The sequence below is a fragment of the Sorex araneus genome, chromosome 1 (assembly GCF_027595985.1).
Source record: "Sorex araneus isolate mSorAra2 chromosome 1, mSorAra2.pri, whole genome shotgun sequence".
NCBI lineage: Eukaryota > Metazoa > Chordata > Mammalia > Eulipotyphla > Soricidae > Sorex > Sorex araneus.
The window spans coordinates 82,047,990-82,065,478 of NC_073302.1; the positions used below are offsets into that span (position 1 = coordinate 82,047,990).

The following is a 17,489-nucleotide window of genomic DNA, read 5'->3' on the forward strand; positions in this document are numbered from 1 at the left end:
TTATCCAACTGTAGCACATTTGAAATAAGCTAAGCTAAGCTTTGATGTTAGGTAAGTTAAGTGCATTAAATCTATTTTAGACATAAATATATTCCACTTATAATGTGTTTATCAACACATAAGCCCATTGTAAGTCAAAGAAGATCTATATTGCTCTACCCAGCTACTGGGTTTTATTGTGAGGATTATAATAAAGTGCTTTACAGTGCCCAAAAGGAGAGAGAGAGAGAGAGAGAGAGAGAGAGAGAGAGAGAGAGAGAGAAGAAAAGCACCTACCACAGAGGCAGGCAGGGAGTGGAGGGAGTTGTGGGTAGGGGTTATAGGAGGAAACCTGGGGACACTGGTGCTGGGAAATGTACACTGGTGGAGGGAAGGGTGTTGGAATACTGTATGACTGAAATCCAACCATGAACAGCTTTCAGTCATACAGTAAGGGTCTGTTTCACAGTGATTCAATTAAAAAGTTAAAAAATAAAATAAAGTGCTTTATATTTACACAATGGAATACTATGTAGCTGTCAGAAAACATGAAGTCATGAAATTTGCATATAAGTGGATCAACATGGAAAGTATCATGCTGAGTGAAATGAGTCAGAAAGAAAGAGACAGACATAGAAAGATCGCACTCATATGTGGAATATAAAGTAGCTGAGAGGTACAAGCTTACAATGTTGCAATTCCTGGCAGACATTTCTCTGGACTTAGTTACTAAAATACTAAAATACAGAAATCCAAAACTATGCTGCTGCTAGTGCGGCCTCATGACCTCATATCTCTTCATTCTCAGCAATGGAAAACAAATTACCAAATGCTTTCTTTTCAGCAGATCGACTTTAGGGGGGAGAAACTCCAAATCAATAATAGTGAATTTTTTTGTTTAAATATTGAATGTAATCAAAGTAAAGTGAAAGTAAAATGAAATTTACCAGTTACACATGCGGGGTGGGTGGCTGGGGAGGTGGGGGGAAGGGGGGAGGCATATCGTGATTCTTGGTGGTGGAATATGTGCACTGGTGAAGGGATGGGTGTTTGAGCATTGTATAACTGAGACTTTAACCTGAAAGATTTGTAACTTTCCACATGGTGAATCAATAAAAGAATTTAAAAAAATAGTAAAAATGGAACTGGAGAGTACAGCAGATAAGACACTTGCTGTCTACATAGCTGGTCCAGATTTGATCATTGATGCCACAATTAAGTCTCCACGAACAACCACAAATGACCCCTGAGTAGAGCCAGGAGTAAACTCAGCACAGCTGGGTGTGTCCATTATCACTCCCCCCTGCCTCCGCAAAATAAAAAGATAAAAATGCCTTGTAAATATAGGTAGTTCTATTGTTATAGTAATCTCATATAAACATAAATATGGGAAGCTAGAATCTGTAGGCATGCTCATAGTGTCTTCCTATAGAATGTTTGATAATAAACCAGCTGTACTCCCTTCCACTCCAAAGGTTTGTACAGGAACTTACAGGTCTCATTTAGTTACTCTATTTATGCCGTTGCCTTTGCCACAAGGTTAGAATATACTTGCAGTTTCCAAAGGAAACCTTTTACCTCAAGCAGTTCTTTTGTTTGTTGTTTATTTTTGCTTAGTTTTGGTTTTGGGTTTTGGAACCACATCTGGCAGAGCTCAGGGCTTACACCTGGCTCTCTGTGCTCAGGGATCACTCCTGAAGGACTCAGGGGCCCATATGTGATGCCAGGGATTGAACCCAAGGCAAACACCTACTCGCTGTACAATCACTCCAGCCCCTCAGTGCAGTTCCTAAAGAAAATATCATTAGGAAACTGCTTTATGCAGGAGTACACACATGAATGATTTACACAGCTAGTTAAAGTCCAGTTTTTACTGGCTTTCATTATAAATGTTACGTGATCAGGTGACTGGTAAGCAGGCATAACCATGCATGCAAAGACAAGGGCATTTAATGCCTAATGCAGGCCCCTGGCCCTTTTTCCCCAGGAACTAGGTGCCATTGGGCTCATATCCTGGTATAAACGAGGGTTCCAGATGTTGTTTCTAGTTACATCTGCCTTGTTACGAATGCTGTTTCCATAATTGGTTCTAACATACATTCACTCACTTCTAAGGCATGAGGCTAAGGGCTGTGTTTGTGCCCTTCATAGGTAGAGTCATATTCTCATTTTGTAGGCCTTGAGACCAAGGTCTGTGCTTGCTCACTCCTGCAGTTAAAAGTAAACTTGCTTTAATATCATTTTTATCTGGGTTTTGGGGCCACATGCAGCTGTCTCAGGAATTACTTATAGCTTTGAAATCAGGGATCTTTCCTAGTGTGGGTTGTGATACCGTCTGGGGTATCAAGGCTCCGACCAGAGGCAACCACATGCAAGGCAAGTGCCTTACCTGCTGTTCTATTTCTTTGGCCCCTACTCACTTTAATCTTTAACTGTGAATTTTCATATCCTGTGTTCAGTACCTGGTAGGTTCTGGTACATTTTTGCTCTTTTGCCAGCTGATATGGGGATTCTGAGACTGGAGAAATCTAGCAAATACCCTCAGTTGGTCGCAAGAGACTTCAGTCCTGGAGGCAGTTGGTCCAGAAACTCAAGTGGTGGGTCTGGGTCAGAGCTGACTAGAAAATTGTCTGATACAGTTGAACATTGGATAGCCCCAAACAGTTGATCATTTAGGCAGTGATCTGAACCTCCTCTGGGTAGCAAAGGTGGTGTGCAGTATAAACCAGGCGAAACACTCTAGAGGCCAACAAAAGACTGGCCTGGAAATCAGGTGGTCCTGAATCTGCAACTTCACTGAGTCTCAGCTTTCTCCTTTGTAAATATGGCATGTTCTTGCCTATTATATGCCCATTGAGAGAAACAACTGAACTACAGTGTATACAAACCATTGATAAAGTTTTGAAAAATGCTATTCCTTTTATTTCATTATATTTATGTTTGAGAATAACTGTGCTGATGGGTTCTTGCTTTGAATGAAGCCTGTGTTCATTTGACTGGCTCTTTATAGAGGTGGCAAGGAGTGAGGCAGGTTAAAAACGGCAGTGGTGGTTTTACCACTACATAATTCTTTACCAATTGTGGGTCTAATTGATAAAGAAAGGGGGACAATTGCATTTTTATTCTGATTTTGCTATCTCTCACCCTGTGCTATCCTGGTGCCTGGGATCAGGGCCTGGGGTCCCTGAATTTTTGTGCTCCAACAAAACCCACAATAGCATCCTCCTTTGCATTTCTGAATCTTAAACATATGAGGGAAGAAACATTTATCTCCGAATCATGAAATTGAGGAGTCTAAGGGTTTTAGTCTGTCAAAGGGGTCATTTTGGGGGCAGATGGCACTAGTCTTTGAACCATTGTGTCTCTTAACTCATGAGCCAGCCATGGGCCCTAGTATAGCCAAGCAGCAGGAACTGGGAGGATAGGCAAGAGTCCGTTTCTTCCTGACATCTATGACAGTCATGTAATTTTACTTGTCCTATCAATAGACAGTGGTCCAGTCAGTATAGTGTTACAGGCATGTTCCAGAGGGAGGCAGACAACAGGATATTTTTTCTCTCCAACTGAAGTGGTGAGATTGCTGAAGGAGAACAAAAGATCCTCGACGAAGGCACTTTCAAGGGCCTTCCTTGTTGTAGTGATGCAGGGAAATCTTGGGGCTAGAACATGTAGGGAACTCAGCTGGTTCCTCCGCTTGAACCTGGTTCGGCTGTGTGCAAGGCAAATGCCCTCCCTCTCTACTGTTACTCCGGTTATGATATCATCTTTGAGGGATAGGTTGGTTTTAGTTTTGACTAGAAACAAGGAAGAGAAGATTATCCAAACACCCAACAACGGTGCCCCACCTCTCTGTTATGTCAGAGCAGACAGCTGGTGTCCCCGCAGTCCCACACAGTACGGATGGGTTCTCCATCTGAAAGTCAAAGTCTTGCTGAATCACCCACACAGTTCCCTTGAGATTTGCCATCAGCCACAGCTACTGGCACATATCTGTTACCCCCCTTTTTTGTAGGTGTACACATCTAATTGTGCTCAGGCTCTGGCTCTGTGCTCAGAAATCACTCCTAGTGGACTCAGGAAACCATGTTGCTGGGAATTGAACCAGTGTCAGCCAAATGCAAGGCAGGCACCCTACCCACTGGACTATCCCTTAGGCCTTTATCCTCCTTTTTATTTAGTTAATGTCCTCCTTTTTAAAGGAGGAAGTAGAACTAGGTCCCAAGAGTAACTATGAGCAGGTTGTGAATATTAATTATTAGTATTGAAGACTGAGCATCCAGCAACACCAGAATAGTTTTAACCTGTAGAACACCTTTTGTCTGGCAGGACATTTTTGTTTCTGTTTTCTTGGAAGTTGTTAAATTACCCTGAGTCATGCCCTAAGGCCTTTCTAATTGAGAGATACATGTCTCTACTATCTTTTTTGCTCCCCATATCTTTTTCAAATGCCTCTGTTTTCAGTTAGCATGCCCAAGTCTAATGATGTATGGGGAAATACATTTTCTTTCCCTTGGTAGCATTTGATCACATATCTATTTTGCTAAAATCTTAAGGATAAAAAAAGCCTGTGAAGCCTGAGTGATAAATATAGTGGGTAAAACATTTGCCTTGCCAAACAACTCCCATAAAAAAAGCTGGGGTAGCCATCCTACTATCAAACCACATTGATTTCAGACTTAAGAAGGTCACAAGAGACAGGGATGGTCATTTTTATTGATCAAGGGATCTGTACAACAGGAAAAAACTTACAATACTAAATGTATATGCACCTAATGAGGGACCAGCAAAGTGCTTAAAATAACTACTCATAGACTTGAAGAAAGACATCAATAGCCACACAATACTAGTGAGATACTTCAACACCGCTTTATCACCTCTTGATAGATCAACCAGACTCAAGCTTAGTAAGGACATACTTCATCTGAGGGAAGAAATGGAAGAAAGAGACTAGGTAGATATATACAGGACACTTCATCCTCAAAAAACTTAATACACATCCTTCTGAAGTGTGCAAGGAACATTGCCCAAGATAGACCACATGCTGACACAAAACATACCTCCATAAAATTAAGAAGATAGAGATTGTATCAACAATCTTCTCAGATCACGATGCGCTGAAATTAGAAATTAATCACACAAAAAGACAGAAAATGAAATCAAATACCTGGGAAATAAACAGCTCAGTATTGGACGAGTGGCTTAGAAAGGAAATCAAAGAGGAAATCAAAAGATTCCTGGAAACAAACAAAAATGAGGATATGAGTTACCAAAACTTATGGGACACAGCAAAAGCTGTGTTGAGAGGAAAGTTTATAGGTCTACTAGCATTCCTCAGGAACAAGGAATGAGCCCACATAAGTAACCTAACCTCACAGTTTAAGAGCTTGGAGAATGACCAACAAAAGGAGCCCAATACAAACAGGATGAAGGAAATAATAAACTCAGAGCAGAAATTAACAAGATGGAAACCCAAAAAACAATTCAAAAGATCAATGAAACCAAGAGCTGGTTCTTTTAGAAAATAAACAAGATAGATAAACCTTTAGCAATACTCACAAAAAAAGGGAGGGAGAAAAACCTAATAAACCAAATCAGAAATGTTACAACAGAAACTACAGAAATTCAAAGGATCCTCAGAGATTACTTTGAGAATCTTTATGCCACAAAACACGAAAACCTGGAGAAAATGGATAAATTCCAACATTACTATAGCCTACCAAGGCTGAACCAAGAAGACCTGGAATACCTGAGCAGACCTACCACCATCAAGGAAAATGAAACGGTAATAAAAAGTCTCCTCAAGTACAAAAGTCCTGGCCCAAATGGATTCACTAGTGAATTCTTCCAAATCTTTAAAGAGAACTTACTCCCAAACCTTTTTAGCTTTTTCAGAAAACTGAAGTATAAAAAACACTTCCAAACAGTTTCTATGAAGCAAATATCCTGTGATATCAAAAGCAGACAGAGTTACCACAAAGAAAGAGAATTACAGACTGATATCTCTAATGAACACAGATGCAAAGATCCTCAATAAAATATTAGCAAATAGAATCCAACGACTCATCAAAAAGATCATATACCATAACCAAGTAGGATTCATCCCAGTGATGCAAGGATGGTTAATTTGCAAGTCAATCAAAATAATTCATCATATCAATAAAAGAAATGATAAAAACCATATGATCACATCAATAGATGGCAGAGAACGCATTTGACAAGATCCAACACCTGTTTATGGTGAAAACTCTCAGCAAAATGGGCATCAAAGGAACTTTCCTCAATATAATCAAAGCCATCTACCACAAGCTCATGGCAAGTATCATTCTCAATGGGGAAAAACAAAAGCCTTCCCTCTAAGATTGAGCACAAGACAAGGATGCCCACTTTAACCACTCCTATTCAATATAGTACAGGAAGTCTTGGCCATAACAGTTAGACAAGGAAAAGATATCAAGTTTATACCGATAAGAAAGGAAGAGGTCTTAGAGGGAATACCCTTAGTGTTTCTCCATTGAGGATAATGCTTGCCATGGGTTTGTGGCCGATGGCTAGATACACTCATACATCAAAGTAACAGGCTATAAAATCAATATCCAAAAAATCCATGGTCTTCCTATACACAAATAGCGAGACAGAGGAAAGTGACATTAAAAAAAAATCCCATTCACAATTGTGCCCCAGAAAATCAAGTACCTCAGAATCAGCCTAACTAAGGAAGTAAAGGATCTCTACAAGGAAAACTACAAAACACTGCTCAATGAAATAAAAGAGGACACTAGAAAATGGAAGTATATTTCCTGCTCATGTATAGGAAGACTTAACATTGTCAAAATGACAATACTCCCCAAGCACTATACAGATTCAATGCGATCACTATAAGGATACCCATGAAATTCTTCACAGAAATTGATCAAACACTCTTGAAATTCATATGGAACAATAAATGCCCAAAAATAGCTAAAGCAATTCTTGGGGAAAAGACACTGGGAGGTATCACCCTCCCCAACTTCAAACTTTACTACAAAGCGGTAACAAAACAGCATGGTACTGGAACAAAGGCAGAGCCACGGATCAATGGAACAGGATGGAATATCCCTACATGCAACCCCAAATATATGATCATCTTATCTTTGATAAAGGAGCAAGAAATGTGAAGTGGAGCAAGGAAAGACTCTTCAACAATTGGTACTGGCATAACTAGAAAACCACATGTAAAAAAATGGGCTTAGACCTCGACCTAACACCATGCACAAAAGTCAGATCAAAATGGATTAAAGACCTCAGCATCAGACCACAATCCATAAGATAGATGGAAGACAAGGACGGCAAAACCCTCCACGATATTGAAGCTAACGGTATCTTCAAAGATGAAACGCAGCTGAGCAACCAAGTGGAAACAGAGATAAACAAATGGGACTATATTAAACTAAGAAGATTCTGCACCGCAAAAGATACAGTGACTAGAATACAAAGGCAATCTACAGAATGGGAAAAGATATTCACCCAATACCCATCTGATAAGGGGCTGATATCGAGGGTATATAAGGCACTGGTTGACCTCTACAAGAAGAAAACATCCAACCCCATCAAAAAATGGGGCAAAGAAATGAACAGAAACTTTCTCAAGGAAGAAATACGAATGGCTAAAAGGCACATGAAAAAAATGCTCTTCATCCCTGATTATCAGGGAGATGCAGATCAAAACAACTATGAGATACCAGCTCACACCACAGAGATTGGCTCACATCCAAAAGAACAAAAGCAACCGCTGTTGGTGTTGATGTTGGGAGAAAGGGACCCTCCTACACTGCTGGTAGGAATGCCGACTGGTTCAGCCCTTTTTGAAAACAATATGGTCACTTCTCAAAAAATTAGAAATTGAGCTCCCATTTGACCCAGCAATACCACTTTTGGGAATATATCTCGGAGAGGCAAAAAAATACAGTTGAAATGACATCTGCACTTGTATGTTCATTGCAGCACTGTTTACAATAGCCAGAATCTGGAAAAAACCCAAGTGCCCTAGAACAGATGACTGGTTGAAGAAACTCTGGTTCAGCCCTTTTTGAAAACAATATGGTCACTTCTCAAAAAATTAGAAATTGAGCTCCCATTTGACCCAGCAATACCACTTTTGGGAATATATCTCGGAGAGGCAAAAAAGTATAGTTGAAATGACATCTGCATTTGTATGTTCATTGCAGCACTGTTTACAATAACCAGAATCTGGAAAAAAACCCGAATGCCCGAGAACAGATGACTGGTTAAAGAAACTTTGGTACATCTACACAATGAAATACTATGCAGCTGTCAGAAAGGATGAAGTCATGAACTTTGCATATAAGTGGATCAACATAGAAAGTATCATGCTAAGTGAAATGAGTCAGAAAGAAAGAGACAGACACAGAAAAATTGCACTCATTTGCGGAATATAAAACAACAGAAAGGGAGACTAACACCCAAGAAAAGCAGCAATAAGTACCAGGAGGCCCGCTCCACGGCATGGAAGCTGACCTCACATGCTGGGGGAGAGGGCAGCTCTGACAGAGAAGGAAACACCAACTAAAGTATAGTGGAGGATCCACTCAGGATGGGAGAGGTGGGCTGAAAGCAGACTATATATTGAACACGATAGCCACCCAGTATCTCCATTCAAACCATAACACCCAAACGGAGAGAGATAACAATAAGGAATTCCCTTTCACGAGGCGGGGGGAGATATATGTGGGGGGTAGGGACCCTGGGACCATCGATGGAGGAGAATGGGCACTGGTGGAGGGATGGGTACTCGAGTGTTGTATAACTGTAACACAGGCACGAAACTGTAACTGCAGCCTCACAGTGACTCATTAATAAAAAAATAAATAAAATTTTTTTTAAAAAAGAAAGGAAGAGGTCAAGCTATCACTATTTGCAGATGATATGATACTATACTTATAAAACCCTAAAGACTCTACAGAAAAGCTCCTAAAAAATAATAGGTCGATATAGTAAAGTGGTAGGCTACAAAATCAACACCTAAAAGTCCATGGTTTTCTTATATACAAATAATGAAAGAGAAGAAAGAGACATTAAAAAAATCCCATTCACAATAGTACCTCAGAAAATCAAGTACCTGGGAATCAGCTTAATCAAAGAGGTGAAGGACCTCTACAAGGAAAATTACAAAACACTACTTCAAGAAATAAAAGAGGACACTAGGAAATGGAGACACATCCCCTGCTCGTGGGTAAGGCTAATTAACATTATCAAAATGGCAATACTGCCCAAAGTACTATACAAATTTAATGCGGTCCCTATCAGGATACACATGACATTTTTTAAAGAAATAGACAGAACACTCCTGAAATTCATATGGAACAGTAAACCCGCATGAATAGCCAAAGCAATCCTTGGGAAAAAGAAGGTGGGTGGCATCACCTTCCCCAACCTCAGACTCTACTATAAAGCAGTAGTGATTAAAACAGCATGGTATTGGGCTAGAAACAGACTTGCAGATCAATAGAACAGAGTTGACTATCCTGTCACAGATCCCCAAATATATGGCCACTTATTCTTTGACAAAGGAACAAGAAATGTGAAGTGGAACAAGAAAAGCCTCTTCAACAGCTGTGGTGCTGGGAAAACTGGATAGCTACCTGCAAATAAATGAACTCTGACCTCTGTCTAATGCCAGGCACAAATGTCAGATCAAAGTGGACTAAAGACCTAAATATCAGACAAGAATCTATAAGGTACATAGAGGAAAATGTGGGCAGAACTCTCCATGACATTGAAGCTTAAAGCATTTTTAAGGATGAAATAGCACTGACTATGCAAGTGGAAGCAAAATAAACAAATGGGACTACATCAAACTAAGAAGCTTCTGCACTTCAAAAGAAACAGTGACCAAAATATAGAAAGAGCCCACAGAATAGGAAACAATATTTACCCAATGTCCATCTGATAAGGGATTAATATCCAAGATATACAAAGCACTAGTAGAATTGTACAAGAAGAAAACCTCCAACCCCATCAAAAATGGGGAGAAGAAATAAACAGAAATTTCCTCAAAAAAGAAATACATATGGCCCAAAAGTCACATGAAAAAATGCTCCACATCGCTAGTCATCAGGGAGATGCAAATCAGAACAACAATGAGATATCTCACACCACAGAGATTGGCACACATTCAAAAGAACAAAAGTAACCAGTGCTGGTGTGGATGTGGCAAAAAAGGGATGCTCTTTCACTGTTGGTGGGAATGCTGACTGGTCCAGCCTTTCTGGAAAACAATATGGACAGTCCTTCTAAAACTAGAAATTAAACTCCCACATGACCCTGCAATACCACTTCTGGGAATATATCCCAAGGATACAAAAAAGTACAGTAGAAATGACATTTGTACCTATATGTTCATTGCAGCACTGTTCACAATAGCCACAATCTGGAAACAACTCAAGTGCCCTAGAACATATGACTGGTTAAAGAACCTTTGGTACATTTACACAATGGAATACTATGCAGCTGTTAGGAGAGATGAAGTCGTGAAATTTGCTTATAAATGGATAAACATGGATAGTATCATGCTAAGTGAAATGAGTCAGAAAGAGAGGGACAGACATAGAAGGACTGCACTTATTTGTGGAGTATAGAATAACATCACATGAGGCTGACACCTAAGACAGCAGATACAAAGGACAGGAGGATTGCCCCATAGCTGGAAAACTGCTTCATGAGCACAGGGGAGAAGCAGATGGAATAGAGAAGGGATCACTAAGAAAATGATAGCTGGAGGAACCAGTTGGGATGGGAGATACCATGCTGAAAGTAGGTAATAGACCAAACATGGTGACCTCTCCATGTCTGTATTGCAAGCTATAATGCCCAAAAGTAGAGAGAGTATGGGGAATATTATCTGCCATGGAGGCAAGGGGAGGGTGGGAAGGGGGGGTATACCCGGAATATTGGTGGTGGGAAATGTGCACTGGTGGAGGGATGGGTGTTTGATCATTGTGAGATTGTAACCCAAACATGAAAGCTTGTAACTTTCTCAAGGTGATTCAATAAAATTTTAAAAATTAAAAAAAATTTTTTTGAGAATCGTCCAAATTGTTTTCCAGAAGGGCTGAACCAGTCGGCATTCCCACCAGCAGTGAAGAAGGGTCCCTTTCTCCCCACATCCTCTCCAACAGCGGTTGCTTTTGTTCTTTTGGATGTGTGCTAATCTCTGTGGTGTGAGGTGGTATCTCATGGTTGTTTTGATCTGCATCTCTCTGATGATTAGTGATGCAGAGCCCTTTTTCATGTGCCTTTTGGCCATTCGTATTTCTTCCTTGGTAAAGTTTCTGTTCATTTCTTCGCCCCATTTTTTGATGGGGTTGGATGTTTTCTTCTTGTAGAGTTCAACCAGTGCTTTATATACCATTGATATCAACCCCTTATCTGATGGGTATTGTGTAAATATCCTTTCCCATTCTGTGGATAGTCTTTGTATTCTGGTCACTGTATCTCTTGCGGTGCAGAAGCTTTTTAGTTTAATGTAGTCCCATTTGTTGATCTCTGTTTTTACTAGATTGCTTAGTTCCGTGTCACCTTTGAAGATACCTTTATCTTCAATATCGTGGAGGGTTTTGCCGACCTTGTCTTCAATGTACCTTATGGTTTGTGGTCTAATGTTGAGGTCTTTAATCCATTTTGATCTGACTTTTGTGCATGGTGTCAGGTCAAGGTCTAAACCCATTTTTTTGCATGTGGTTGTCCAGTTGTGCCAGCACCATTTGTTAAAGAGGCTTTCTTTGCTCCACTTCACATCTCTTGCTCCCTTATCAAAGATTAGATGATCATACCTTTGGGGTTGTGTGTAGGGATATTCCACCCTGTTCCATTGGTCTACGGCTCTGCCTTTGTTCCAGTACCATGCTGTTTTAATTGTTACTGCTTTGTAGTAAAGATTGAGGTTGGGGAGGGTGATGCCTCCCATCATCTTTTTCCCAAGAATTGTTTTAGCTATCCTTGGACGTTTGTTATTGAATTCCCATTTGACCCAGCAATACCACTGCTGGGAATATATCCCAGAGAGGCAAAAAAGTACAATCGAAACAACATCTGCACATGTATTTTCATTGCAGCACTGTTTACAATAGCCAGAATCTGGAAAAAACCCGAATGCCCCAAAACGGATGACTGGTTGAGAAAACTTTGGTACATCTATACAATGGAATACTATGCAGCTGTTAGAAAAAAGGAAGTCAAGAATTTTGTAGTTAAGTGGATGGGCATGAAAAGTTTCATGCTGAGTGAAATGAGTCAGAAAGAGAGAGACAGACATAGAAAGACTGCACTCATCTATGGTATATAGAATATCAGAGTGGGAGACTAATACCCAAGAACTGTAGAAATAAGTACCAGGAGGTTGACCCCATGGCTTCGAGGCTGGCCTCACGTTCCGGGGAAAGGGCAACTCAGAGAAGCGATCACCAACTACATTGTAGTCGAAGGCCATGTGGGGGAAGGGAGTTGCGGGCTGAATGAGGGCTAGAGACTGAGCACAGCGGCCACTCAACACCTTTATTGCAAACCACAACAGCTAATTAGAGAGAGAAAATAGAAGGGAATGCCCTGCCACAGTGGCAGGGTGGGTTGGGGGGGAGATGGGATTGGGGAGGGTGGGAGGGACGCTGGGTTTACGGGTGGTGGAGAATGGGCACTGGTGAAGGAATGGGTTCCCGAACTTTGTATGAGGGAAGTATAAGCACAAAAGTGTATAAATCTGTAACTGTACCCTCACGGTGATTCTCTAATTAAAAATAAATAAATTATTAAAAAAAAATTAAAAAAAATAATGATGGCTGGAGGAATCAGTTGGGATGGGAGATGCATGCCAAAAGTACTAATGGACAAAACATGATGACCTCTCCGTGTCTGTGTTACAAGTCATAGTGCTCCAAAGTAGAGAGAGAGCATGGGGAATATTGTCTGCCATGAAGGCAGGGGTAAGGTGGGAAAGGGGGATATACTGCGGGTATTGGTGTAGGGAAATTTGCACTGGTGGAGGGATGGGTGTTTGATCATTGTGTGATTGTAACCCAAACAAGGAAACTTGTAACTATCTCATGGCGATTCAATAAAATTTTAAAAAAGAAAAACACATTTGCCTGCATGTGGCCAACTTGGGTTCAATCCCCAGGACCTCACATGACCCCCTGAGCACTGTCAGGTGTGGCCTCAAAACAACACACAAGACTGTGTGTCTTGAGTATTGTGTTATGGTTACTACTACTGGATTTGTTGTGTGCCTAAAGGCAATTCCTAGCTCAGGCAGCCAAGTCAGGATGGAAACTAATTCTTCCTGTCCTGTGTCTGTTTCCAGAGCCAGCATGACTCAAAGCCGCAGTTCCCATTCCTTGAATAAGCAGCTCATCATTAACATGGAGCCTCTGCAGCCACTGCTGCCTTCTCCCAAGGAGCAGGAAGAGGACGTTTCTCTGAGAGAGGGTGAGTCCGTTTCCATCCATTGATGCTCATCTTGAGTAGAGGGTAGGCTGGGGATCAGATTTGTTTTGAGTAAATAAACTATTTACAGCTGAAATCTGTCTTTAATTTGGGAATTAAATTGGAAAGAGTTTACTGATAGAGGATTTCTAAAATCGCATGTTCCAGTAGTAAAGGTGTTAGAAGGCCAATATGGGAGCTTCTGGATCTGAGTAGCTACTCATAATGATGTTAAATTTAATGATGTTAAATTTGTTAAAATTAAAAGTTCAGTTCCTTAGTTACAGTAACTAGATTTTCCAGAGCTTAATTGCACATGTGGCTAATGCCAGCATGTTAAACAACTCAGCCCAGGTATATTTTCATCATCATGCAAATCTCATCCTCTTTAATTTCAAAGTAAGCTTTTTTAAAGTCTTACAAAATAAAGTCACGAGACTTCTGAAAACAGATATAGCCTGCTTTCTTAACTTTTTTCTCGCTGTAGAGTTTACTTTTCCTTGGCTTTATGGGTTTTAATCTCATAACTTAAAATATGAATACTGGGCAAGTTACTCTATTCCCCAAAAACCAGCTGCACCTGTAGCTTCACAGCCAGGATTTTCAAGAACATTTCGGCCCAAATAGGAATATGACTTAGGAAGCAAATATCCTTGGGAGTTTTAGCAAATATCCTGGCAGTTGCTAATTCATACTGTTGCATTAAAATTTTTTAGGAGCTGGGAGAGTTTAGAGTGCATCCTAGGTTTAATTCCCAGCTCCAGTCATTGCAACCCCTCTTCTCCAGCATTGCAGGGGATGACTCCGCATTCCCAGCATTCCCTTGGGCCTGGGTGTCCCCCCTCATTGCAAGCCCTGGGCAGCATCACAGCCTTGGACCCTTGCATGGATCTGCTGACCTGGTTGGCCAAAATTGCTGGTGGGGCCCCAGACCTCCTGAGCTCTGCTTGGGATAGTGTGTTTTAAGGATTAGAAGTATAACAGAACAACTGATATAAAAATTATATGGACTGGAGAAAAGTATGCAACAGATAAATGATGCATCTCAGAAAACACTTTTATCCCCAAGTGAGCACAAGACGATTGGTAATGAGGATTGTCTATTATCAGCCAGCTCTTTGATATGCTAAATTGATTTTCATAACTCAAGTAATATCTGGGTTTATGTTACTTGTCAGTATTTCCCCTTTTTTCAGTAGACTTTAAAAAATATTTTCCCCGTTTTATTGAGAAAGAATTATAATTTTAAATATGTATTCACTGTACCCACTTGGGTATTAAATTTAAAAAAGGAAAGAAGGAGAATAGAAACTATAAGAATCTTAGTGATTTACTCACCACATAACTTCTTGGTTAATCCCAATGTGTTAGCTACAGTCATGTTATACGCCTTAGTTTTCTAATACTGATTTATCTTGTCATTGTAAGTGACATGCTCCACCAGCTCTTCCTCCCCAAAAATCTGATCTTTGTTTCTTTCTAAAGTTATTGTTTGTGGAAAGTTATTGTTTGTATGTGTATCTGTGCAATCATACAACTGTTGTCTTTCTCTTTCTTGACTTATCTGACTAAACATAATACCTTAAAGTTCCATTCATGTTTTTACAAATGGTTGGACTTCCTTGTGTTTTATTAATGGTTGAATAATATGTATACAAATATGTATAAATATACATAACTTATAACTTATAACTCATTGCCTGTATAGGTTAGATCTATGTCTTGGCTATTGTAAACAATGCTTCAACAAATGCAGAGGTAGAAATAGCATCTAAGGAGAGTGTTTTTGTTTCCTTTGGATGTATTTTCAGATGTGGACTTGCAAGCTCATATGATAGTTCTATTTTTAATTTTTGAGAATTCTCCATCCTGGTTTCCATAGTTACTGTACCAGTTCACAATCCCACCAACAATGCACAGGCTGACTTGTCCTCCTCATCCTTGCTCACATTTTTTAATCACTTGTTTTTGATGGTGGCCATTCTATTAGGTATAAGATGATGTCTTATTGTTCGTATAATTTGAACTTCCTTAATAATTGGTACTGCAAATTATCTTTCCATGTACATGGATTTTGGACATACGGTTTATTTAAAAGATCTGTTCAGGTCCTTTGTTCATTTTTAAATTGAACTATTTAGCTTTCTGCTCTTGAGTTATATAAATTCTTTATATGGTCATTTCTCCTTAGCATTTATATGATTTGCAGTTATTTTTTCCCATCCCATAAGATGTCTTTTCACTGTGTGATAGCTCCCTTTGCTGTACAGAAGCTCTTCAATTAGTTCAATGTGCTCCTACTTGATTCTTTTTTATCTTGTTACTTGTGTTTTATGTGCCAAATGCTTGTCTGTATTTTTCAGTACTAGTCTTTGTTGTTTCATGTTTTTCAAGTGAAATGAAAGCACCTTTCAGTTCTTATCACCAATTGTTTTCTGAGCTTCCCATGTGCCTGGAATATTTGTTTGAGTGGAAATTACTTTTTCTGGAGCTGATTGTTGACACAAGCTTGGATAGAGGCTGTTTCTGATAAGTAATAGGAAAGAAAAAGACAACTAGGGTTTGGAATTGTGAATGTGCCTTCTCTGAAAAAATGGAAGGTTACATGGTAATGATGATCAAAAGAACAATTTGGTTGAACTGTTTCTATGAATAATATGTAAACCAGACCACATCTGCCTTAAGAGAAATCCCTCACAGACACCTCTACCTGAAGGAAGTAAAGTACCTGGAAAAGCTATCACCTGACTCCTTCATCCCATTTGACTAGAATCTTCCATTTGGCTTCATTTCTCATAGTGCAGTTCCATTGCTAAATAGTGACTGTGTTTCTAGCAATTGTGTGGACAGGAGATAATACATTATGATTAATTGCAATAAAAATAATTTTCAGGACCTAGGACAATAGTACAGAAAGTAAGATGCTTGCCTTGCATATGGCTAACTTGGGTTTGAGCCCCAGAATCCCAATGGTCCCCCAAGCCTACAAAAGTGATCCCTGCATGCAGAGCCAAGAGTAAACCCTTAGCACCACCAGTTGTGGCCCCAAAAACAAAACAAAAAATTTTTCCAGGGGTCACAGAGACAGCTCAAAGAGCTTATTTTGAGAGTGTGCCTGCTTTGAATGTAGGAGCCTGGGTTCAGTCCGAGCTCCTCCTGGTTCCCTGAACACTGTGAAAAGTGACCCCCAAGCAATGCACTAGGAGGATAACGTTAAACAACTGGGAATAGCCCCCAATATTTGTGATGATAATAATAATAATTTTGATTATGCATGATAGAAATCTATAAGCCACGTTTTCAATTTTTTCAATTGTCTTTAAAAATCTTAAATTATTTCAGTAGCTGTAAAGTTCACATATTAGTTCTTACTCTTAAAAAGTCAGATATAGTGGGCTGAAGCAATAGCGGGTAGGGCATTTGCCTTGCACATGGATGACCCGGGTTCGATCCCCCCCCCCGGCATCCCATATGGTCCCCCAAGCACCACCAGGAGTAATTCCTGAGTGCAAAGCCAGGAGTAACCCCTGAGCATCGCTGGGTGTGACCCAAAAGCCAAAAAAAAAAAGTCAGATGTAAGGGTCAAGGAGATATGTCAATTGCTGGAAGACATATTTAGTATGAGAGGGGTTTGAGTTCATTGTCTGTAACACCTGGTCCCGTAAGGCACAGTTGGGAGCAATCCAAAGAAGGAACCAAGAGCAAATAAGGGAACCTGAGCGCGGCTGGATATGGCCCCAAAACTAATGAACAAAATTGTCCAAAATAGCTTATTAAGTGTTGAGTAATTTTTTTCCTAGGAGATAGCATTTTGAAGCTCACACAAGTCAACAGTATCAAAATAAAATCGACATAAAAAGAGGAGAAGCAAAACTGAAAATATTGTTAAGTGTCCAGTATGTGGAGTGACCTTCCTAATCTAGAGAAAGAGAGAAACTGGCTCCAGTACTGCAGCATACCTGGCTCTGGTGTGCTTGATACCATTAGATCTCAGTCACTATTTTCAGGTTAAATTCTGCTCCATGTATTTTGTATTT

General features: G+C 40.0%; 1 protein-coding gene across 4 annotated transcripts in view; it reads left to right on the forward strand.

Annotated features, from left to right (window-relative positions):
- FRMD3 (FERM domain containing 3) overlaps positions 1–17,489 on the forward strand; it is a 318,111-nt gene that overhangs the window by 260,129 nt on the left and 40,493 nt on the right. For all 4 annotated transcript variants that reach the window (XM_004612971.2, XM_004612969.2, XM_055139945.1 and 1 more), the window contains one exon: positions 13,331–13,455. In XM_004612971.2, coding sequence (XP_004613028.2) covers positions 13,331–13,455 — 125 coding nt within the window. The remainder of the gene's footprint in view (positions 1–13,330; positions 13,456–17,489) is intronic.